This window comes from Ursus maritimus, unplaced genomic scaffold, assembly GCF_017311325.1.
Source record: "Ursus maritimus isolate PB19 unplaced genomic scaffold, ASM1731132v1 scaffold_17, whole genome shotgun sequence".
Taxonomy (NCBI): Eukaryota; Metazoa; Chordata; class Mammalia; order Carnivora; family Ursidae; genus Ursus; species Ursus maritimus.
The window spans coordinates 10,120,141-10,143,904 of record NW_024424119.1 but is presented as its reverse complement, the minus strand read 5'-3'; the positions used below and the strand labels follow the sequence as shown (position 1 = coordinate 10,143,904).

General features: G+C 38.4%; 1 protein-coding gene across 2 annotated transcripts in view; it reads left to right on the top strand.

Annotated features, from left to right (window-relative positions):
* The window catches only part of BNC2 (basonuclin 2), a 419,913-nt gene that overhangs the window by 68,334 nt on the left and 327,815 nt on the right, over positions 1–23,764 (top strand). Inside the window, exon 2 of one of the 2 annotated variants that reach the window (XM_040631458.1) lies at positions 8,283–8,379. The exons of the other annotated variant lie outside the window; for it this stretch is intronic. Coding sequence (XP_040487392.1) covers positions 8,356–8,379 — 24 coding nt within the window. The 5' untranslated portion in view covers positions 8,283–8,355. The remainder of the gene's footprint in view (positions 1–8,282; positions 8,380–23,764) is intronic. 2 annotated transcript variants of the gene reach the window in all.

Sequence of the window (23,764 nt, the reverse complement as noted above, 5' to 3'; positions counted from 1 at the left end):
CAGAGAACTATGTAGGGGCTATGCCTTGAATTTTGAAGTTGTTTTTGCAAGGGTATGTGTTTGTGGGGAGATCATTACAATAGTTTTTGGGTTTCTTTCATCTAGTCAGGTCTCAGACCTCTGTTATATTGAATATCATGTTTTCTACCAGGGAAGGATGAGAAAACATTAGCAAAGACGGGATTTTTGGCAATTATTTTTCCCTTCTGGTCCTAAAAACATGATACGTACAGCTGCCTGATAGAATAGCTTCTTTTTTTTATGTATCAGAAGGAGGAGAAAGAGAACTACCTTAGAAACATGTTTAAAGCACATGATGAAAATGAAAGTTTTTTTTTTTTTTTTTTAAACCTCTTAGAATCTATTTTCTTTGTGCCAGGTACCAGATGTTGATGTTGGCAGTGCTTAAGAGGGTCACAGGGCATTTAAAATCACTAGGCTGTGGGGAATAAAATTCCAGGTCTGTCGTGCTGAAGATTATTTAAAACTTGTGTTTACCTAGTGGTAACTAGTACAAAAGTACGTGTTCTATTTGAGCTCTTTTTAAATAGGTACCTTAGAAATACATGATCAATGAAATTGCTACAAAATAGATTTATGTTCCAATGGCTGTTCTTAGCCTTATCAAGCTCACTGGTTCCATTTGAGTCTCCATTTCTCGATGTGAAAAGCAGATTGCTTTCAACTTTGTTAGGCATGAATGGCCTTACGTTTGAGCTATTTGTTTCATGTTAGAGGACACGGTTGTATACACGTGCAGAAAAGGCTTCTATACTACATTTAGATGATATTTCTTTTGTATTCTCCAGAAGTGGAATTTTGAGAAGGAAACAGGACTTTATGCCCCTCTCCACATAGTTTCTTCTTTGGGTGAGCCGAAGTTCCTTTTCTCACTGATAAGATCGTACAGGAGGAATAAGTTTTTCTGGACCTTCTTAGGGTCCTTGACCGGGTCTGAAAATTAAACTGACAAAGACAGCCTAACAGGAGAAAAGTTACAAATTTATTTAATGTAAGTTTTATGTGATATGGAGACTTTCGTAAGAAGGGAGGACCCAGAGAAACAGACATGAATATTTTATGCTAGGTTTGATGAGGAGTATACAGTTGTGGAGGAAGATGATAGGGTAGGAGAATGAGGTAATTATAGTAAACCAGAAGAAACTTAGCAAGGCCTGTTAGGATTCTTCTCTGCATCCCTTTGTCTTTGGAGATAGGCACCTTTCCTCTTGGTATAGGGAAGGCACCTTGCATGTGAAGGTTTTTGGCCTTCCCTTCCAGGGAAGAAGGGCCAGGGGAAGGTCAGGGTGACCTTCCGCTTATGCCATTTACTTAAATTCCTTCAGCTTTAGATATTCAATATGCCAGCCTACTTTTTTGGGGGGGTAGTACATCCTGAACCCAGCTAGGATAATACAGTTAATAATTGCTATGCAAAAAAAAAAAGGGGGGGGGTTAGAAAATAAAGTTTGGAAAAATAAACCAGGTTTTCACAAGAGTACCTATTTATGCTCATTGTAGATTATTATTTCTTCTGGTTTGGTGGGTGTAACACTGGGAGGTATTAGATTGTGACCTTACTGAGCTTTTCCAAAGGATGTTTAAGTATTTTTTGCTGTAGTTGTATCATTAGCATTTTATTCAAGAAATTTGAATTTATTTATAAATGCTATGGAATTAAATTTTTCTAAGTTACATTTTCCTGTTCTTGTCTGAAGAAACTAGTTTCTTTTTCTGTAGAAAAGGAAATATTTTAATAGTCTAGCAGTCGGGAAAAAAATTGGAAGGAATTAGGCCAGTATGTCAGCAGTTGTTGCCTCTGAGTACTGGGATTATGACTAATTTCTGTTTTGTTTTTTTTAAGATTTGTTTATTTTAGAGAGAGAGAGGGAGCATGGGTGGGAGGGGCAGAGGGAGAGGAAGAGAGAATCCAAAGCTGACTCTGGCTGAGCATGGAGCCCCATACTGGGCTCAGTCTTACGACCCTGAGATCACGATCTGAGCCAAAACCAAGAGTCAGGTGCTTAATTGACTGTGCCACTCAGGCACCCCTAATTTCTGTTTCTTTATGTTTTTCTACACTTTCAAGATTTTCTATAGCTAGAATATATTGCATAAACCAGAAAAAAGGAAAATATATATGTGTATTTTAGCAGATTTTGATATTCCTAAGGAGCTAAACATTGCCTGTTCTAATTGCAGAACCTGGAGCCTTGGTTCTAGGCAATAAAAAACAAAGCCCTGTTGATGTTTATATAGCTTTCAGAGCTATCTGCTGTTTGACTGGTAGTACATATATTCACAGACAACCTTCTCATGGGGTTTGCTGTTGCCAAAGGAAGCAATTGTGTTTAGGACTTAAATGGCAGAAAGGGCTCACCATTGTCATTATTGCCACATGGTTCTTTACCTTCTACTTCCCATGTGTGTGTATTCTGTGGACACTGGTTTATTATATTTGTAATGCCCATTTGGTGTATTTGTGCAGTGGAAATGGATTCACAAGACAGTGGGAGGAATCGTGGGATAATGTCACCATTTCCTCTATCATATTTATATAGTTTAGTGGACAGTGCAAAATGAATACCTGCCTACAGAATGGATGCACTTAAGATTCCTTTATGATTCATAAAGTCCTTAGCTTAGTTTTGAGTGTTACTTCCAGTTGGGGGAATTTCTTTAGACCATAACATGCTACAGTTATTTGAAAAAATTGCATAGAAGATTGGCGTTTGAACCTAGAAGATTGCTTTGTTACTTTTTAAGTGTGACCTTGGGGTTAGTACTTTTAACCTCTGAACTTTGTTGTCCTCATCTGTAAAATGGGGATAGTAATAATGCCTTCCATTAGAAGCCATTAGGGGACATGAAAGTCTTTTGTAAATCCATATACGTTTCATTTATTGACTAAGCTACTATTGGCAAACTACCCAAATTTGAATGGAGGTGATTGGGATCACATCCCTGAGTTCACAGCCTAGAGCCAAATTGCATTTGTCCATTCTGCTTAGAAGAGGGGAGGTCAAAGATGTATGGTTTTAATCTTATTTTTGTCAGAGGCTATGCCTACTCTAACCCCCATAGCTTCCATTAAAATATTCAAAAATAATTCATTTTCTTTTCCTAATTACTTGGCAGAAATTTAGAATTGAAAGAAACTAGTAACAACCAATCTTTCCTTCATACTTCCAGATCAATGAAAGGGATTCTTGGGTTCTGGAGACCAAAGAAAAAATCAGCAGGAATGCTCAGGGTGAATTGATGGATTGCAGAGCCAGGCTGGTAATTACTTTCATTGAGCTAAAACATTAACTTAATACATGGAAGCAGAGTAGATGAAAATCAGGATTTGGATCTCTTCCCCCAGAGCCCCAGTGGATAGCCCACACTATCTTTCTGGAGGCAGTCTTCTCTTTGGTGGGATAGTTCTCCTTTCTTTCCTGGGACTTGACGTGGATTTTCATGCCCCACCCTGGTAGACCTTTAGTTTTGGTTGTCCTGGGCAACTGTTGATAAATATATATATATTTTTTTAGGTCAGCCAGCTTTCACAATGTCAGGAATCCCCAGTTTCTCTAGAGTTTTCAGCTGGATACCAGATATTGACAGATTACGCTCATATTGGGGTTCAAATTTCTAGAATTATGAAGCTTTAGCTTTTGGACTTCTGTGGCCAAGGAGGTTTCATTTTTATTTTTTTTAAAGATTTATTTGAGAGAGGAAGAGAGAGAGCAGGAGCAGGAGGGACAGAGGGAGAGGAAGAGAGATTGTCAAGCAGACTCCGCACTGAGTGAGGACCCCAATGCAGGGCTTGATCTCAGGACTGTGAGATCATGACCTGAGCTGAAACTAAGAGTCAGATGTTTAACCGACTGCACTACCCAGGTGCCTCTGGGAGGTGTCACTTTTAAAGCTAACATGTGTTGATAGTTCATAACTTCCTAGTGTGCTATGCTATGAAAGATCGTGAGCCCATAATGAGATTTAGTGACATGATTATTTAGTGATATGTGTTTGCCCCGAAGGGGCACATATATATTTTCAAGTGATAGTCAAATCCATAGCACATGAGAGCTCATTTAATCTACAGTGCTATCAGCCCCAGTCCTTCTATTATACAGCAGAGAATTGTATATCTAGAGAGAAGAAACTATTTGCAGGTTATTAGAGCCAAGAAAGGATTTGAACTCAAGTTTTCTGGTTTCAAGTTGCTTGTTACTTTATGGGGATAAGAAAAGTAGCTACCTTATGGGATTTAGAAAGAATTAAATCCAAAAAATCTATATTAGAAGTTAGGAACAGTGAGTGACATGGAATAAGACTTAAAAAATGAAAGCCATCATTACTGTCCTCTTCCTGTTTACTTTATATTATTGCTATCGTTACTACCACTGCTGTGCTTTATAAGGTAGTCAAACAGTTCTTTGGTGTGTGCCATGTTGTAGAAGCCCAGCTTTTGCTAATAAATGGAAGCAGGTACTCAATTTATCATGACCCTATTTAAAGAAAATTCCACAATGTTGGGTGCTTTTGATTTCCATACAGACCCATGAAAGACATTGGCAGAAGATAATTGATAATTTGCAATCCTAATTTTGAATTTTGTACATTTTGGGTGTATTAATGGATTGGTAATATTTCTAACCTACGAAGCTTTATCAAATGTGATTCTACTGAAGTACATCCTTTTAACAGCGGGGATTCTGTGGAATCATGATTCATGGCATGGCAGTCTTCCTATACTTGCTTGTTTCCTTAGATATCTACATGGAATATGTAATATTTCAAGTATTTAAGTTTCCTAATCTGTCAGTTGGAAGACTTTAGTTATGAAATATATTCTGATGTAATTATTTTTTTGGAAGATTTAATTTATTAGAGTGAGCACAAGCAGGGGGAGCAGTAGAGGGAGAGGGAGAAGCAGTCTCCCTGATGAGCAGGAAGCCCAACGTGGGGCTCGATCCCAGGAGCCCAGGATCATGACCTGAACCCAAGGCAGACTCTTAACCAGCTGAGCCACCAAGGTGCCCTCTGATGTAATTATTTAGAAGATCAGACTTTTGAGGAATTTCTAATGACATGGGAATATACTCACTATATATTAATTGAAAAGAAGTGAACACAAACTGTAAATAGTATGACCCTAACTTTGTGTCACATTAAAAGATCTATATAAAGAAGAAACGCTAGAAGGAAATGTACCAAATGACTAGTAGCGTTACCTATTCTCTGAGATTGATAACTATTTTTTAAAATGTACAAATTATTTTTTTACTTTCTTTGAATTACCTGCAACTCACTTCTTATACTTTATATGAATTATGTAAAAAGAAAGAAATTAAGTCAGTTGTGCCTTGGTGAGATAGTGATTGGTGAATGCCTCTTTGTGTTATACTAGGTCTAACTGATGTGTTTGCATTCGGTCTCAGGCAGTGTAGTTTAGTAGAAGAGTGTGGGCCTTGGAGTCAGGTTGGTTTGGGTTTCCAGCCCAACGCCTTCACTTAAGAGCTTTGGGACGAGGCACATTGCCTCTCTGAGCCTTAGTTGTCATTAAACTAGGATGCCATCTCCTTTGCAGGGCTTCTTAATTCTGAAAGCAGCTTGCTCTGAGAGGTGCTCAGTAAATATTTGTTCCTTTTCTCCTCCCAAGCATTACTTTTAACCTCCCAACCCCCTACCCCAAATTCCACAAGGATCCAATTCAGGGAATAAAGGAGCTTGGAAAAAAGTTTTAGTGTCATACTAATATTTTTAGTGGTTTGCCTTTTCAATCATCTTTTTACTGTAAGTCTCACATCCTTGGGAACCAAACTCATGACAATCAGGAAGTGTCTTACTTCAAAGGATGAGAAAACTGAGCAAACCAAAATCATGACGTGCCCTCTGGAGCAGTGTGTGAGCTTGCCTCTGCTCTAGAATCGTCCTGGGAATGTGGAGTAACAGCATCACCATCCACCTCTCCCTGGCAGTGATGTGGAGGGTGTGGGGAGGACTCTGGGGCTGAGGTAGGGTTTATAATTGCAGGGCCGTCTGGCCTTCCCTGAGCATTCTTTTCCCTTCCAGGATTTCTGTAATTGTCATCATATGGCTCAGTCTCCCAAATGTTTCTGCTATTGCAATGACTTTTGGAGTGTGTGTGTGTGTGTGTGTGTGTTTCTTTTTTCTTTCTTTTCTTTTCTTTCTTTCTTTTTTTTTTAAAGCCAGAATTAGTTTGTGTCTGTTCTGTGGTATATAGATGCATGCAGACCATGCATTCAGGAATACAAAGAAACCAGTCAGATCATCTTCTCTTGAGCCTTCCCAATTTCTTTGCTGATTGTTTTCCACCTGCACTGCTTTAAAGGGGGAAAAAAAAAGTGAGGGAAGATGCAGGCAGTAGTCCTACTTTCAACTATAGTCAGCTGACCTTTTGGTCTCATTACTTTTGGGGACTTTTATAGAGCTTGCATCTTTTTTGGGTCTACTAAAGGCCTCAGGGAGGTTGAGAGTTGGTTAGTGGGTGAACCCTGTGAAGAATGATTCAAAGTCTTGGACCCTGCCTGGGCATGGAAGAGAAGGGGGCATGTGAGACAGACCCTGAATTTCATCTGATAAAATTTGAATGACAGAAATTACAACATTAGCCGGCAAAACAAGTATTAAGGTGGAAAGAACAACCCAAAAGCCCAGAGGATAAGAAGAGATGTGTTCCAGGGGGAGTATGTGATGCAGTTTAGTTTAAAAATGAGAAAAGTTTCGGGGCACCTGGCTGGCTCAGTAGGGCATGTGACTGTCGATCTCAGTGTCGTGAGTTCAAGCTCCCTATTGGGTATAGAGCCTACTTTAAGAAAAAGTGGGGGTGCCTGGCTGGCTCAGTAGGTGGAGCATGCAACTCTTGATCTCGAGGTTGTAATGAGCCCCACGTTCGGTGTAGATTACTTAAAAAATAAAATCTTAAAAAATATGAGAAAAGTTTCATAAATTTATATTCATACTTTGAGTAAGGGTCAGCCTAATGATTCCAATTTGAGAATGAATGCTGTCTGTAGAGATAGAGAAGGAATAGCCTGTGCCCTCAAAAGACTGTTGCATTTTGAGTTTTTCAAGGTAATTTGAATTTTCCTTCAACCTAAGTCTATAACTGAAAATCCAAATACAGGAATATCTTGCATGGGGATATTTTTTATCAGATAATCTCTTATAATTTGACCTTCACTGCTTTCCTAGGAAGGCAAAAATTGTCTAAAGGAAAAGACAGCTAATTAAAAAAAAAAATGGAGCGATTGACACATCTAGCCCCATATGTTTTCCCACCCCCTCATTCCCTAAGCAGAGACTGAGTAGAAAGGTGAGGTTGGATAGGATTGCTCAACTGGATCATATTGGGAAATGTAAAATTGGAAAGAACTGACACAGTTTCTTCTGATTCATGTTGGCTGAGAAATTGTGCTTTTTAAAAGCCACTTTGCTTTGCTGGCTCTTACTCATCTAACTAGGAAAATAGCATTGCATTCTGGTGCCCGTGTTGTCTAATGTTGGAGTGTTCTGTAAACTCACAGAGAATCAGATCTAGATAGTGATGTTAAGTGTTGACTTCTTGACATAAAACTGCCCTTTTACAGATGTCATATGAATCTTTAAGAACGATTGAGGTCAACACTGATGTCTATGCTAAGAACCATCCCACCTCTCTCTTTGCAAGTGTCTGGGGGTGGGGAGAGGGAAGAGGAAAGCCATTGATCTTAGCAGTAATAGGAGATAACTCATGATTTAATATAAGAAAAGTCAAGTCATGCTGTTTTTATTTACCTTGGCAGTGATTGGTCTAAGATTGGGCATGTGACTAAGTTCTGGCCAGTACTTTGTAAGAGGAAGTCTGCTGGGAGAGGGTAGTGAAAGTCTCCCGTTTGGAATGAAAGACAAATGATGGCTTGGAATTTGGCTGTGATGCTTCCCGAGGCAGCGGACAAACATGAGGATGGACACTAAGATAGGGAAGGCAGAGCTGGTGTCGTTGACATGCTCACTAGGTACTTGTTCTGTGAGAGAACTAGTTATTTAAGGTCCTAGCAACTGGATTTTCTGTTTCCTGGGGCCAACCTAATTTCTATCTAATAAAATGCTTGTTTGCTTTAATCATGTTCCTTTTATTATTTTCCTTTCAGATTTGTGAAGTAGTTCTTAAAATCTGTAAGTCACACAACCCACTATATAGCATTTAAAGTGTTTTCTGTTTCAGGACATAAAAGACAAATACTCTTTTTTGGTGGGATTGGAAACTAAACTGCCCCTTCCCAAAGCAGGTCCACCTCTGCCAGTGACGTCTTCTTGTTGACCATCTCGTTTCACCAGTGACGGAACCTTGGTGAAGGTGTGATGGGACAAACATGTTTGCGTTTGGTTTGTATTAATTTATTTTGTTTCTGTTCTTTGTAAATTGGGTATTCTTTTTGCTTAGCGACTTTTTTCTGCTGTGGGTTGTTAGAGAAAAAAGAGGTGTTGCGTATTGTCTAAAAATACATTGTATTGTTAGAGTAGTTATTCAGTTTTTATATTCCTTTGGGCTATAAGGTTTATTTGATGTCTGTCTTTGTCAACAGTCCTGTTGTTATACTTAAGCCCCCTCTTGCTGTATATTTTACCATTCAGTAAAGAGAACTCACTTTATTTCCTAAGATGAATTATAATTAGGACTGCTTGGTACTGAGACTCTTTCTCACTTAATACCCCTAATGAGATACAAATGTTCTAAATGTGTCCTTCTGAATGGATTATATTTTGAGAGGAATCTACTTATTTTAGTTAACTAATCCCTTTGCTTTCGTATTATACATCCTTATTAGGCTCTCATGTTTCTGTTCCATATGGAATTCCTTGTGAAACCAGACCTTAGCAAACAGTGTTATTAACTTTCAGGGTCAGCGTTACTGAAAATGTCAATGAAATTTGTTGGTTCTACATATCTTGTTTTTATGGCACTCTCGCTTTTTTATACACTCATGATAAATATAATTCCTTTACTATTCTTGCAAAATGAATTTTGTTTCTTTGTTCTTTCTTGGTATTTAAGGCTTCTACTCACTTGCATAAAATAATTGAAGATACTTGAACTCCCCTGCCTACTTTTTGGCTCCTTTTATAATTCTGCTCAGCTCCTTAGCTCTCTGGACATTGTGAATCTTTGTTCTTTTGCCTGAAACGTGAAAATGTCCCAATAGAACTGGTTCCTATATTGAGTCATAGTGAATTAGGTTTGTCCAATTTCTAGGAGTCAGTGTTTTACTCTTTTCAGTGACTGTGTCCTTCTGTGGTCTAGAAAGCAGACAAGTTAGGGAAGAAGTTCTGAAGAACTTGAACTATAGAGTTACACTTTTTGAGTTCAAATACAGGCTCCACTGCTTACTATTTGCATGCCCTTGGACAAGTTATCTGACTTCTCAGTGAGTGCTTTAGTATTCTTCTGTAAAATGGAGCCTATAATGCTACTTATCTTGTAGGTTGTTACGAGACTTGTATGAGAAAATTTAATGAAAAGCTCTTATAATAGTGCTTGGTGCATACTAAGTGTACACTTGATGTGGTGGTATCTGGTTGAAGTTTTCAAAGTGTGCTTTCAAGTCTGTTTCTTCTTTAGAGTCTTCACAACTGCCATGTGAAGAAGGAACTGTTATTAAACTTAGGGGAAGTCATAGAGACTCAGTGTCAGTATATAACTTTTGTTACTAGTAACAGAGTTTGCATTATAATCTCTTTCCTCTAATTTGTTGTACTTGCCTTTGAATTGAGTTGTTAGGAAGTTGCCTTGATTTCGTGATGCTATAGCTAGAAGGTGTAGATGGGAAGGGCATAAATTCCTATTCCTTAAATCTGGCCCAGGGGTGAGCCCGTTCATTAATTCTAAAATTATTTATTTATTAAATATAAATAATTCTTTGCACGGTTCCCATATGCACAATTTTCAGTTATTACAGTTAATTAAGTAACATCAGTTTCCCAAAGACACAGTTTAAATTTCACTTATATGTTACCTGTGAGTAATTTTATAAAGTCCAACTAGCACACCCTGTTATTTGGTCCTGAACAGACAGCAAAACATATAGCTATGTTGCTTCTTGTCTCATTATAACGTTTCATAAAAATGGTTAATGCAAAGGGATTGGCTGAAGAAGATCAATGTTGCAGCAAAGAAAAGTGATAACGCTGGAAATGAAATTTAAACCACTTGTAAAGAGAATTCTGGAAAAAATAGCTGACCATGGGAATGTCAACACTGTCACTGTTGTAGACATTCTGTACATGCAGCCAGAGGACTGAGCGAAGGGTAATTTATCACAAAGTAGGAAGGTGGTTGTGACTAAAAGAATGAAGGTCCAGCAGAGGAAAGGATACTGGCAAAAAAACTTTCCGTTAAAGGAACTCCTCAGAGGGATACTGCAAGACAGTAAAACACAGGGGATAAAATGTTGGAGGCTAGTCTGAACTGAGGAGTATACCAGTTCACCAAGGTATCAAAAGATGCTCATTTGGTATTTTAAATTATACAGTGAGAAGACGGCATTATGAATGAATCTTGATTTTTTTAATAAAAGAAGAAAACACAAAGTTTTTAAATATTCAAAGTTTTGAATATTTAAGATTACAATATCTAAATAAATGCTTTTTCCATTTTCCTATCCATATATAACTGATACTTTTTAATGTTTTGACAAAAAATGTTAGAGGTTGTAGAAAGATCATGATTTTCCTATTGGTTATTAAGATTGCTTTGCGTGGTTTCAGTCTGTGGCTGTGCAGCAAGGGCTGCCTATATTTTTTGAGCCAAGGGGGCACTCTTAAAAGTGGTGGGGATACAATGATGCCTTATGAAATGTTTATTCCAGTATAGCTTTTGGAGTGTCTGCCATGTGCCGGGCTGCATACACACATGTGAATAAAAAGTAGTCCTTTTTCCCAAAGAATTCACATTTCAGTTGATTGGTGAAAGACCAGATTATTTTGTCACAACGTATGCCTATAATACATATACATTTCTTTGAATGCAGTGATAGGGAAATTTCAGGCATTATGAGAGCCTAGAGGAAGGGCATCTAGCTTATTAGCTTGGGAATTTGAGGGGTGGGAGAGACAGCGAGACAGCCTGGAGGACTTAGGAGTTAATAGAGAAAAGCTGTGTTAAAGAGCGAGCCAGTGGTGAGAAGCTTGTGCATGGAGAGTGCAGGACATTTGAAAAAGTTGATTTCTGCTGGAATGTGGAGGACAAGATGGGACAGATCAACAGTGCCATGGAACCTGTAGACAATGGAGGAGTCCTTGGTGTTTTCCCCAATTTTTTTTTATATTAAGGTAGAATTTATATAGAGTCAAATGGACCCATTTTAGTGTATAGTTTGATGTGTTTGTTATAAGGCCCATAACCACCAGCAGAACATTTATATCACCCCCTAAGTGCTCCTGAGTGACTAACCGCTCCTCCCACCCCCAGCCCTGGCAACCACTGATCTGTTTTCTGCCCCTATGCAGTTATGCCTTTTCCAGAATGTCCTATCAATGTGATTATATAGTATGTAAACTTTTAAATCTGATTTCCTTCTCTTAGAATAATACTGTTGAGATTCATCCATGTTATTGCATGTAAAAGCCTTTGGGTTATAAGCAGGAAATTTTTCTGAGATTTGATTGGGGGATGGATTTGAGAGGACCAAGAATAGAGGCAGTTACTCCAAGTTAGTGAGGTGCTAATGGAGGAGAGTTGCAAAGGTGGGGCTTGGTTTGAGAAGTGCGTGGGAGGTGGAGCTGGTTTCAGCTGAGGTTGGGAACACAGGAGTGACAACAGATGGGGAAGAGGAGACCCTGTATGTTGGATGGTTGAGTGTGTATGTTGAGGGTGTGAGTGTGGGATTACCTTGAGGTGAAGCCCAGAAGGAGGTGGGCATGTGAAGAAATTGATTTCCCTCCTTTATTATCCTCGGGTCTTTGCCAGAATCCAGGTTGCTTAAACATTGACCTTGCTCGATGAAAGGGTTCCCTTTTTTGTTCATCCTACCACATCATCAGGAAAAATTTGCTCCCAGGCCTTCCTTTGGCCTATTGCACTGTTGTTGAATAATCTCGTCATTTTTTAGAAGAATGTCTTCACCAAATAGTATCAGATAACTCTGTTTATCTGCATTTACCCCTTGTTTTCCGTAGATGACAGTATAAATGTTAATGTTTCTGGAGAAACTGTGGTCCTTGGAACTGGATATCAGAGTTCAGTAGTCATGAACCAGCCAAGGTCAGGGATTCTCTTTTGTTCTCTTTTCCACCAAAAGATGTTCTCTTGAACTATGTTTTGGTAGGGTACTACATTTGAACCTTATGGGCTGGAAGTAGTGATGAAGGAACACAGTATTATCTATATTTAAGGTGCAGCTGACCGACTCATTTTCTGTGCAAGCTCTGTTTCAGTGATGATCCTCAGGCTGCATCCAAGCTAATGGGAGAATTCTGTGTTTCATTAATGTCTACATCTGGCCTGGGAAGGGAAGCACCCTGGAAAGTCGTGGGCATTTATTTGCCCCACTGATGAAGAACTTTTCAGAAAGGTAATTTACCATACAAAGGCCTGTACTCGAAAAGTATTGCATACAAAATTGGCTCACGGCCGTAATTGCAACTAACACAACATTGCATGGTCAGGACAGCTCCATAAGGTAGATGATATTTTTTTTCCATCTCTTACGTGTGGGGAAACCGAAGTACAGAGAGGTCAGCTAACTTTCCCAGAGTCAGACAGCTAGTTCTGGTAGAGCTGGAATGCAAACCCAAGCTACGTGGCTCCAGCGTCCATACTCTTCTGTGTACACCATGCTGTCCTTAGAGTTCTAGAATGCTACCATGGGAAGGACTCACAGGAATTTTTTTCCCCCTCACTCTTCATTTTATAGTTAAGACCAATGAAGTCTAGAGAGGCTCTGATAACTCACTCAGGATCACAGAGAGATGGTGGAGGCAGAGCTGGTTACAGGGTCCTCACCACTCTTGCAAATTTTATACCTTTGTCTTGGTTGCTTGTCAGTTTTGTATCCATGAAGAATAACATTGAAGTAGGCAGACTGGCACAGTTGGTGTTTAATTCCATCCTTTTCCTTGGCCTCCGCTCTCCCTTGCCTGGGAATGTACTAATTGGCTCTCTTCCCGTCCCCTCTGTTACTTTATTATTCCCAAGGGAGCCTGGAATCACCATTACTGTTTTCGAGCCTGTCCTGTTTGATCATTGTCCGATCTTTGCTCTTTCCAGTCTCATTGCAGTAGTAGTTGGGGAGGGGAGAAGCTGTCCAACCAGCCGGGTGAGAGTTGAGTGTGGGGATGGGAGAGGGGGAGGGGACTCTTACAGGATAGAGATTATTACACTGCAGATCAAAGACCTTCCCTTGAGGGTGCTGCCCTTTGTGATTTTGCTCTTCCTGCTTCACCCATACCTACCAGAGTTTACCCCTCCACATTTGGGGCAGGGCATCTCCCCCTCTGCAGTTGGAATTCAGAGCTAGAAAGACAGTGCCAATGAATTTGCTTGCCCCAAGCACTTATTCACGTGGAACAGGGCATCTGGGATAGAAAAGGGAGCCATTGCCTTAACATTTTACATTTCATATTTGTTTTAATTTTATTTTGAGGAGCCACGTTTAGGGGAACAAATTAATTTTCTTTAACACTTGTTAATCTTTCTTTTACAAAAAGTCCCTCATGTAAGCTTATTCAAATAGAGACTGATGTTTTTCTTCTGTTTCCTCCTTTTTCCCTCCCTTCCTTCCTTCCTCCCTTGTATAGTAGGTCTTTGTATGTAAAAATTTAACTCCTGATCTCGTCTCTTCCACCCAGAATGAAGTCGAATATTAATGCATTATGGTCACCATTCTCCAGTGGCTTACTCTTTCTCCACAATCTCTAGAATTAAAAATGTCCTTCTCAATTTCAACTCAAAATACCTGAAAAGACTCCATGTTTACTTAAGAGAAAGCAAATTTCCCCAGGTAAGTTCCCATATGTTTTCTGTAAAAACTGGCACACACTTCCTTTGTATTTTACCCCTGTCCAATGAGATCGTTATAAGAGTAATCAGCCAGTCTAAGCCACTCATCTCTTTTCGCCTGCATTTTCTTGGGCAATCTTAACTCTTTTGGTGCTGTGCAGGAAAGTTTGCCTCTTCCGATTACACAGAAGTGCCAGATTCCTGAGATTGCAGCCTTCCATTCAGTTTCCTCAGATGGCCATTGAGCCCTAGGGTTGTTCTTCTGCATAGAGGCGAGTTTCCCTTCAAGGCCCTGGGAAGGGCTCCAGCAAATGTGTTCACATGGTCATTTCTTTTTGTGAAGTTTACATGTATTTTTGTCTGCTTTCTCTTAAAGAGGGTCTTCGAAAGCATGTAAGCTTTAGGTCTTACTTAACCTGAATCTGCTCTTGAGTAGTTCCCTTCAAGAAATACGGAGCAAGAGCTCTATCACTTTAATTAGTCACCTGATCAGGTTACCTTCTCTGTGGCCTTCCAGTTCTTTTAATTCTTCTAATTCTGGTCTCTGAAAATGGGGAACAGCTGTTCATCCACAGTGTCCATCAGGAGGTAAAAGCCTCAACAGAAACTTTGCCAGAGAGATACTTTAAGGCTTAGACAGTTGAGTTTTACATTGTAACGGACACAGATTTGCTTAGGGGAGAGTTGTGTTGGGCAAACGTGAATTTAAGGTTCTAGTTCTTTCTCTAATATACAAGCACATGTCCTTTTCAGGAAAATACACTGGAAGCTGTCTCTGTGAATGCACTGTAATGTCAGTTTGTACACAGGAACCTTAACCAATCTCTAGAAGTGCCCATTGTTCTTTGGGTCACACAGGCTCAGATACCCGAGTGATCATTTTCTTCCTGGTTCTTCTCCCTCTGCATTTGCTGACAAATCCTGAAGGCATTTATTTTAGTTTGCATCGTCTCTTAGAAGTGTCCTTTCTTTAAAAAAAAAAAAAAAAAGTCTTACGATTACTGGGGAGTCGAATGGAGGTGGTGGTTTATAAAGTGAATTCATATCACTCCTTTACTCCTTTTTTTTTTTTTTTAAAGATTTTATTTATTTATTTGACAGAGAGCTCACAAGCAGGATGAGCAACAGGCAGAGGGAGAAGCAGGCTCCCCCACTGAGTAGGAAGCCTGATGTGGGTCCTGATGCTAGGACCCCGAGATCATGACCTGAGCCCAAGGCAGATGCCCAACCAACTGAGCCACCCAGGAGCCCCTCCTTTACTCCTTTTCAATCTTACTGCCCTCCTACAAGCTGGCTATGGTAATTTGGCCAATTACTCTCAGACTCCTTCCAGGCACTGACTCATTGGCACTGGAGGCTTTTAAAAGTACTAGACTTTCTCACTGCTCAGCTCTCAAACTTCATTACGGACCCTCTCTGGTCAGAATAAGCCCTTCCTTCTGTGTTCAGTGTTCTCTGTAAGAATAGGTGAGCTTATCTTTTCATCTCCATCTCTTCCTGACAGTCTTTTTTGTATTGTGTCCCAGCTGTATTGTTTCCCAGGTATGCCTCCTATTTTGCAGTCTTTTCCTTAAGGCACCTACTACCTGCTTTGTCCGTTGTGGGACAATTACTTGTCTGTTTGTGTAATGTTTCAGACTAGATTTTTAAAAAAATTCTTGAAAGTGCTTTGTCTTATTTATTTTCAGTGGTGGTAGGTGTCCCAGTACTGAGTGAAAAAGTAGCATCAGATCATTACAAAGACCTTTGGGAACAGCCCAGTCAGCACACTGAACCCTCATAATCTGTGTTCCCCACCACACTGTGAGCGACTCTAGAATGGGGGCTATGCTCTTCGAATCTCCGGTGTTGGAACAGTGCAGCAGCAAGGTCTCTAGGACTAAAAAGATAGTCACACTTGTTTCTTCTTCCTGTGATGCTTTCCTCCATTCTTCAAATAGGATTTTTTTTCTTGTTTTAACCAAGAATTTTGAATTTGTGTCAGACTTACTGGAAAAAGAAAATCGACTGCTATTTTACTACTAGTTGAGGTGTCACTAATCACGTTGTATTTGAAATTTTAAATTAAAAAAAATCTTCCAATGTTTTTTATGTATCAAAAAAACTTAAAAATTTAAATGAATATTAAAATTTGTATTGGAAAATTACCAGTGTAGCTTTAGCTAATTGGGTGGTTGCATAACCAAGGTTAGTGATGTTCTAGTTTTAACATGGCCTTGATTTTTTATTTGAACTATTTTCTTTAACATTTCTAGACCAACCTGAAGGAAGATTGAATATAGCAGTGGTGTAAATAAAGTAGAGGTTTAATTTGTGAATTCTTAATTCAAGTTTGTTGTATAGCTATTATGATCAAGTGCTAAGTAAATAATATGGAGTAGTGCATACTGCTCGAAGCTTTTATCAGCTCTTCCCAAATAGATCTTGAACCTAAATCGGTATTAAATGTGTCTTAGTGGTGCCTGGCTGGCTCAGTCAGTAGAGCACGCTACTCTTTATCTCAAGGTTGAGTTCAAGCCCCATCTTGGGCATATAGCTTACTTTAAAAAAGAGAAGTATCCTAAATGGTATAATTATTTCATAGGCAACCTGAACTTTGGGTAAATTTTCAGACTCTTGAACCCTGTAATATGCAGAAGAGTAAGCTTAAATATAACATAAGCATAAGTCATTATGATTTACATAATTTATCTCTTCAACATAAATATTGTACTCATATGGTAAAATTGCTGTCCTAGAAGTCAGATTTTGATTGAGTATTTGTAAGACTGGAGGAGGTTTTAGGGTCATGTTTGTTAGATTTAATTTGAATGGTAAGTTAAGATTTATGGTGAACAGTGTACAAAATGTTTTATTTACTTTTTCAAAGCTTATGAATAGAAAAGCAACATCTGAACCTGATCTTTGGGAAGCAAGTTCAGGAAATACGGTATAATTCTATTTTAATTGTTTCCCTTAATTGCACCTTATTTCTGTTTATTTGCAAATGGTGTATTCAATACATTAACATATTTAATACCCTGTGATTGGATATATTTAACTTTCTACTAGACTCATGCTTTCACATTTTCAGACTCTGTAAACAGGAGCACGTAAGACCTGTCTTTTGCTTATATTACTGAACAATTTACACTCTGATGCTTTCATGACATGAAACACACACCCCTAGTTTACTTAGAGTAAATACTTGTAACAATTAGGTATACTTAGCTTCTGTAACAGAATGTTTACTTCTTACTTCATCCATTAATACATAAGTTTTTTTTTTTCAAAATTATTTATCAAGCTCATACGATACGCTACAAAGTATAGTTGATGTAGTGGTAAACAAAACAGAAACATTTCTTTCTTGCCCTCATAGCATCTTAGAGTCTGGTAGGGGAGAAAAATATGAAACCAGGCAACCATAGTATCTTGGGATAAATGCTGTGGAATGCTAAGCCCAAGGTTCCATCAGCACACGCAGTGCCGGAGACTTCTAGAGTAAGTGACACCTCTGCCTCTTTATTCTTCAGAGTTATTCCGGTGAAGTGATGGGTTCTAGGAAGTGTGGCTAAAAATGTTCCTGGCACAAGGAACAACACTGGTAAAAGCCCAGAGTAAAGAGAAAACTCGACATGTTGAAAGACTAGTATATTAAAACTGTAGGCAAGTAAAACTCAGATAATCAGAGCTCTCATTTTGGATCAGAATATTTTTCTTCCTCAGTTTACTTTGATGAGAAGATGAGAAGTAACTACAAATTTGTTGTTTGATTCCTGCCCCCTCATAAGAGAAATACTCATTTATTTTAGAAAATTTGAATTGTCTGTAATTAACAAATATTTAAAATCACTCATAATTTTAACACCTAGAGATAACCTTACTTGTGATTTTGTAACTAACCTTCCTAATTTTTTCCAATGCATCTTTAATTTTATAAAATTGAGATGATACTGAAAATGCTATTTTGTAACTGACATTTTGAACTTAATATAAAAGTTATAATTGTTTTCATAACCTTGGGGGGTCCTTGTTAAATATGAATTGTAATGGCCATATAGTATTCTGTCATGAGCCACTATTTATTTATAGAGCCCCCAAGGTTGTTTCCAACTTTTTGCTATTTTAAATATTGCTGCAATTAATGTATTTGTATTTAAAATTTTAAACCCTTCTATATTTCTCTAGGGTAATAAAAAGGTATGTCCTTTCTACTGTGCCCCTGCTTTTTTTTTTTTTTTTTTTTGTGTATATATAAACTGCTTGTTTACTGTTACCACCTCTGAAAATCAGTCCAGCCCTGACGACATGAAGTCTTGAATCTAGATCTTCAGCTCTTTGGCCTTTAGACCAGTAGTTTCCAAGATATCTGCTTGAAGAACAAATTTGGAAATGAATCCCATTACATTTATATAAATAAAAGCATAAGTTGAACTCGATGTTATATGGTTGGGCATGAAATGTAAGGCTAGTGTTGTTATACCCAGTTTTTTTTAAGAGTACCCACATGTCTCTAGAAATGATATATCCAGGGAATTTTTTTTTAAATAGCGGAATTAAATCTTTTATAGGGACTGTTCTTTAATTGTATGATTAAATAACCTTTCTGTCAGTGACTTGGAATATTATCTTAGTGTATAAATACCTCTGTGGAGTTAAAAATCCAAAGAAAAACGAACGTGTTTCTTGGGTAAGCATTTTATCTTACAGATGTTGAGAGGATTGTTTTGCATAGAACCATATGGAAGATTCTAACAATAAGAACCACTGGCTTAGAGGGGTTTTATTTTTTGTAGATTTTGTGCTGTTTCAGGGCTGAAATCCCGTGTCCACCTTAGTGCCGAGCACATCATACTCAATAAATATTGCCCAAAAAACACTTAAAAAATAACAGCTGTATTTAGCTACAAGTCACATACTATCAATTTACCTATTTATGGAGTGTTTATTGGTTTCAGTGGTTTTTAGTGTATTCAGAATTGTGTAACCATTACCACAATCAATTTTAGAACATTTTTATCACCTCAGAAAGACATGTATACCCTTCAGCTGTCATCCCCAATACTGCCATCCCCCTGCAGCTGTAGGCAACCACTGATCTACTTTATGTCTCGGGATTTGCCTATTCTGGATATTTCATACAAATGGAATCATACTGTATGTGGCATTCTGGACTCACTTGTATAGTATTTTCAAGATTTACCCATGTTTTACCATATATCAGTATTTCATCTTTTTTTTTTTTTTTTGCCAAATAATACTCTGTTGTGTGTATAAATCACATTTTTGTTTATCCATCTACCAGTCGATGGAAGAAACACTTTTTAATATTTAAATGCATGTGGGTAGGTTTGTATTACAAAGGCAAAAAGTAAGGAAGAAGTGAAGTTGTAAGATTCCAAATTGGAGATGCCTTCAAAGCTTGTTAGTGGTGAAGTTATATATAAGTTTAGAATTAAGTTTGTATGGTCGTTGGGTCAGAAGGAAGAATATCATCACATCAATCAGGACATCTTGTCAGTTCTGTCTCTTGAATACTTCTTAAATTTGCTCTCTTCTCCTTACCTCTGGTAATTTATTTCAGCCACAGCATCTGTTTGGTCATTGCATTACCCCTGTCCTGCCCTACAGCAGGCGAAAGGAGCATTTCATTTCTAAAGTCATTTTCTCTCAGGAGTCAGAAATCCTTAACAGAGCCTGCACGCCTGCCTCACATCAGCCCTTACTGCCTTTCCCCCTCCTCCCTTTCTAGTCTACATTTATTTTGTATTTAAGAGGGATAATGGAGTTCTTTCTGAAGTTATTGTTTGAGCACCCTAAATTTCAGCTTGTACCACTTCAAGAACTATGTGTGAAGAATCCCTTTTGGAGCCTGGTGTAGTGGAAAGAGCTCATGAGCTCTGGGATCCACTGAGCATCAGAAACATACTTGTTTCCTTTAAGCCTTTTACCTGCAAAATAGAGGTAATACTTTGGAAGTTGTTATGAAGATTAAGGGAGATATTATGGGAAAGTATATGGCATATAGAATGTGCCTAGTAAACTATGTCCTTTCTACTTTTCATTTAGATTATTGTTAGAATGTAGTGGTTTTGATACTCCCCCTTTTTTTGCTGAATATAGAGGCATGTATTATTACGGTTGCCTATAATTTAGAGTTGTTTTTTTTCCTTCCAAAGTTTGTATCTTTGTCTCAGAATTCTGTTTTTGTGAAGTCTCTGGAATTTTATTACTGCTCTAATACCTTTGCCTAACAGCAGTACTTACATGCATCCCTGCCTATAAGAAGGCAATTATTTATTGTCTTTTTTTCCCTAAAACATTGGTGTGTCTGTATTAAATTTCCACATTATGAAAGTACTTATTGTTCATTTATAAACAAAATTCAGAAAATAGAGATAAAATTTAGTTGCAAACAGATCACCTGCTCTGGTGTCCATTGTAATTAATGATTTTCCAGTCTGTTCTATGCGTGTATACATATACTTGCCCATGTTTTTTGAAATAAGATGATACTGTATCTTTTTCCACTTGCCCATGTAAGTGTTTTTCAATGTTAGTCTCATGGAGGTATATAATTTTTTATAGCCTCTTGGAATTCCAATGTATGGGAGTACTGTGATTGCTGTCGCTGGTCTTCTTTGAATGGATGTTTAGGTCATATCTAACTTTTCATTATTATGAACACTGCTGGCTTTGATTTTGAAGGCATGAGTGATTCTGATATGCTTTTCACCTTCTGAGTGAACAGTACTCGTGAAGTAATTTCCCTGAGATTAAATGCCAGATCCAGTTCAAGCTTGCTCCTCCTACTTTGCACAGGTCTTGTGTGATATTACCACTAAAATGGCAGTACTTTCTCTCCCTTCACTTATTTTGCTCTTTATCTGATGCTAGTTTCATAATTCCTTTATACCCACACCTCCATTTACCTTCACAAAACTCTTCATTTTCTCTTTGCCCTGTGGTGGTGTCCTGTCTTATCTTTAATTTTCAAATAATTATACCTTCATATTGTTTAACATGTCTTTGCATTTCACTGTTGATTCTTATGATTAAATTCATTAATTTGTTTCCATTTTATTTTTCATCACCTCATCCTAAATTTGGGATTATTTAATTTTTAATTAAATATTTAATTTTATTAATTATTCTAAAAGAGAATGCTTGTTTTCTTTCAAATAAAAGAATCAGTGGAGTGGTTTGTATTGTGCGGTACAGGCAAAAGATATTATCTTTACAATTAATTGTCTGTTGCCCCAAATTGGAATATTCCTAAAAGTGTTTTTAATTCAGGACTGCTTTTCCTCTTTCTGGGTCTAGTTTTGGCTCCTAGCCAGTTGATTATGTCCTTAAGGAGCATTAGCCATTTAAAATAATTTTAATATGAAGCTAAGTAAATCATATTGTATATTCTAGAGCTATGGCTAATAAACTTGAGTGCATGCATCTGAATAACTTGGAGGTCTTGTCGTAGTCACAAACTGCTATGCTCTACATACAGATGTTTTGATTCTGCCAATTTTGGAGAGGGCCTGAGAATTTGCATTTTTTTTTGTTTTTTTTTTTAAGATTTTATTTGTTTATTTGACACAGAGAGAGAGAGTATGTGAGAGCAGCAGAGGGGGAGCAGCAGAGGGAGAGGGAGAAGCAGGCTCCCCACTGAGCAGGGAGTCAGATGCGGGGCTGGATCCCAGAACCCTGGGATCAGGCCCTGAGCCAAAGGCAGACGCTTAAGGACTGAGCCACCCAGGCAGCCTGGAATTTGCATTCTTAATAAGTCCCCAGGTGATGCTGATGCTGTTGGTCCTGCAGCCATACTGTGAGAATAACTTTTCTTAAGAAATATAGAAATCATTTTTGGATTGTCTGTACTCCTTGTAATTATATTCTTTTTCTCTTTACACTAGTGTACATGACAGATACAACTGAACATAGGTTAGTAAAGTTGTTGCTGTTTATTTTTATTTATATTTTTTTGAAGATTTCTTATTCATTTGAGGGAGAAAGAGACAGTGCAGGAGCAGGGGGTAGAGGCAGAGGGAGAGGGAGTAGCAGACTCCCCACTGAGCTGGGAGCCTGGTAATGGGCTTGATTCCAGGACATGGGGATCATGACTAGGCACCCCGAGCTGTTGCTATTAAAAACAAACAAACAAACAAAAATCCATATTAGTAAAATACAGAAAGGTTATTAGATATAGAGCTGTAACCCACCGTGAGCCAGACCAGTAGCCAAGGTGTCTGGAGTCCTAGTTTAGGGTCTTGCTTTTGGTCTAAGACAGGTTTTCTTAAATCTCTTACAGTTTTAGTTTCCTTGGAGAAAAAAATGGTGACTACTAGGTCTCTCCTGTCCCTGCACTTCCTAAATCTATGGGCAGATCCTCAATGTGTTTACACAGGCTCACAATATCAAATATCTCAATTAAGAAATGCTTACGTGTTATCAATAAATGCTCAAAGTAGTTCTAATAGAGGCATTATTTTAAGGCTTTATCAGGATGCGGATTTAGAATTTGGATATGGAAATACTTTGAAATCATAGATACTCCAAATGGCGTTGGACATCAGAGCTACAGGGGAACTGATGGTTCATTTTTCAGATCTGCTAGAATATCAGGTTGAGCCTGGAAGAAAGGAGGAGGTGAGAGAGAAATTTTAAAATAATAGGAATTGAAACTGTCTTTGGATACATTTGATTTGTTGGATCCAGGTTCAGTTCAGTTCAGTGTGCAATTCTCTGATTCTTATCAGGTATAACTAGTAGTTGTTACATTTATTAGTGTACTGGCAATTTGGACCTTTGGGTTTGAAGTTCTTTCTGCTCGACAGCTGACATGGGGGAGATGTGTAAAACCTTTTGCAGGTGGCTGGCAGGCACATTATTTGTATTTCAATGGAAAGGACATTCTATTGGAAAAATCACAAGAAGAAAGGGCTTTTGTAGAGGATCACTTAACATGTAGGTGTGTGAAAAGCGGAGCTGCAGCAATGCCTGGCAGCTGATGAGAACACAGCAGAGTAAGATGAACAAGAAGTTTCTGCAAAGCACCTCAGCCTCCCCTGTTCAGACTTGGTTAGAGGGCCACTGCGTAGCCAGATGCTTCAGCTATACTATAGAGACAAGTCTCTTATTTGCTGTCACTGTGAGTTGGAATTTTAAATCTTTTTAGAAGGTCCTTTTGACTATTCTTTTATTGTTGCTGTTGTGCTCTCCCTTACCGCTCCCCCCACCCCGCCTTTCAATGACATGACATGTATAGTCTTCTTATCTTGTCAGAAATTAGGAGAAAATTTCAGCAGAGTAAGAAACCTTATGACCCAGAAAACATTTGCCTGAAGTGTTCCCATGTGAGCAATGGGCATGGGCATATACTAAAAGAGAGGGGGGAAAAAAGGCTTTTTGTTGAGAGTGACAGGCAGACAGGATGAGCAAAGTTTAACTTAAATCTGCTCATTGATATTGGAAAGTCATAAGCCTTCATATGACATTGCCACATTCGTCTCACTGTGTGATCTGGAGCTCTGTAGCTTGTACCGTAGTGTGTGTGTGTGTGTGTGTGTGTGTGTGTGTGTACAGTGTAAACATTTTATGAACTGCAGTGTCTGATCCATCTGTCTGTCTGGGCAAGAATGTCCCTTGATAGTAAAAAGAACAGCAATCAGGACAGAATTGGTCAATGCGGCATGTCTAATGGTGGGAAGATATTTGAAGGACTCGCTATAGACACAATAGTCTCTCTAAATAGCCTCTTTGCACCCGGAGTCTTATTGCAAACAGGTTCATTAAGGA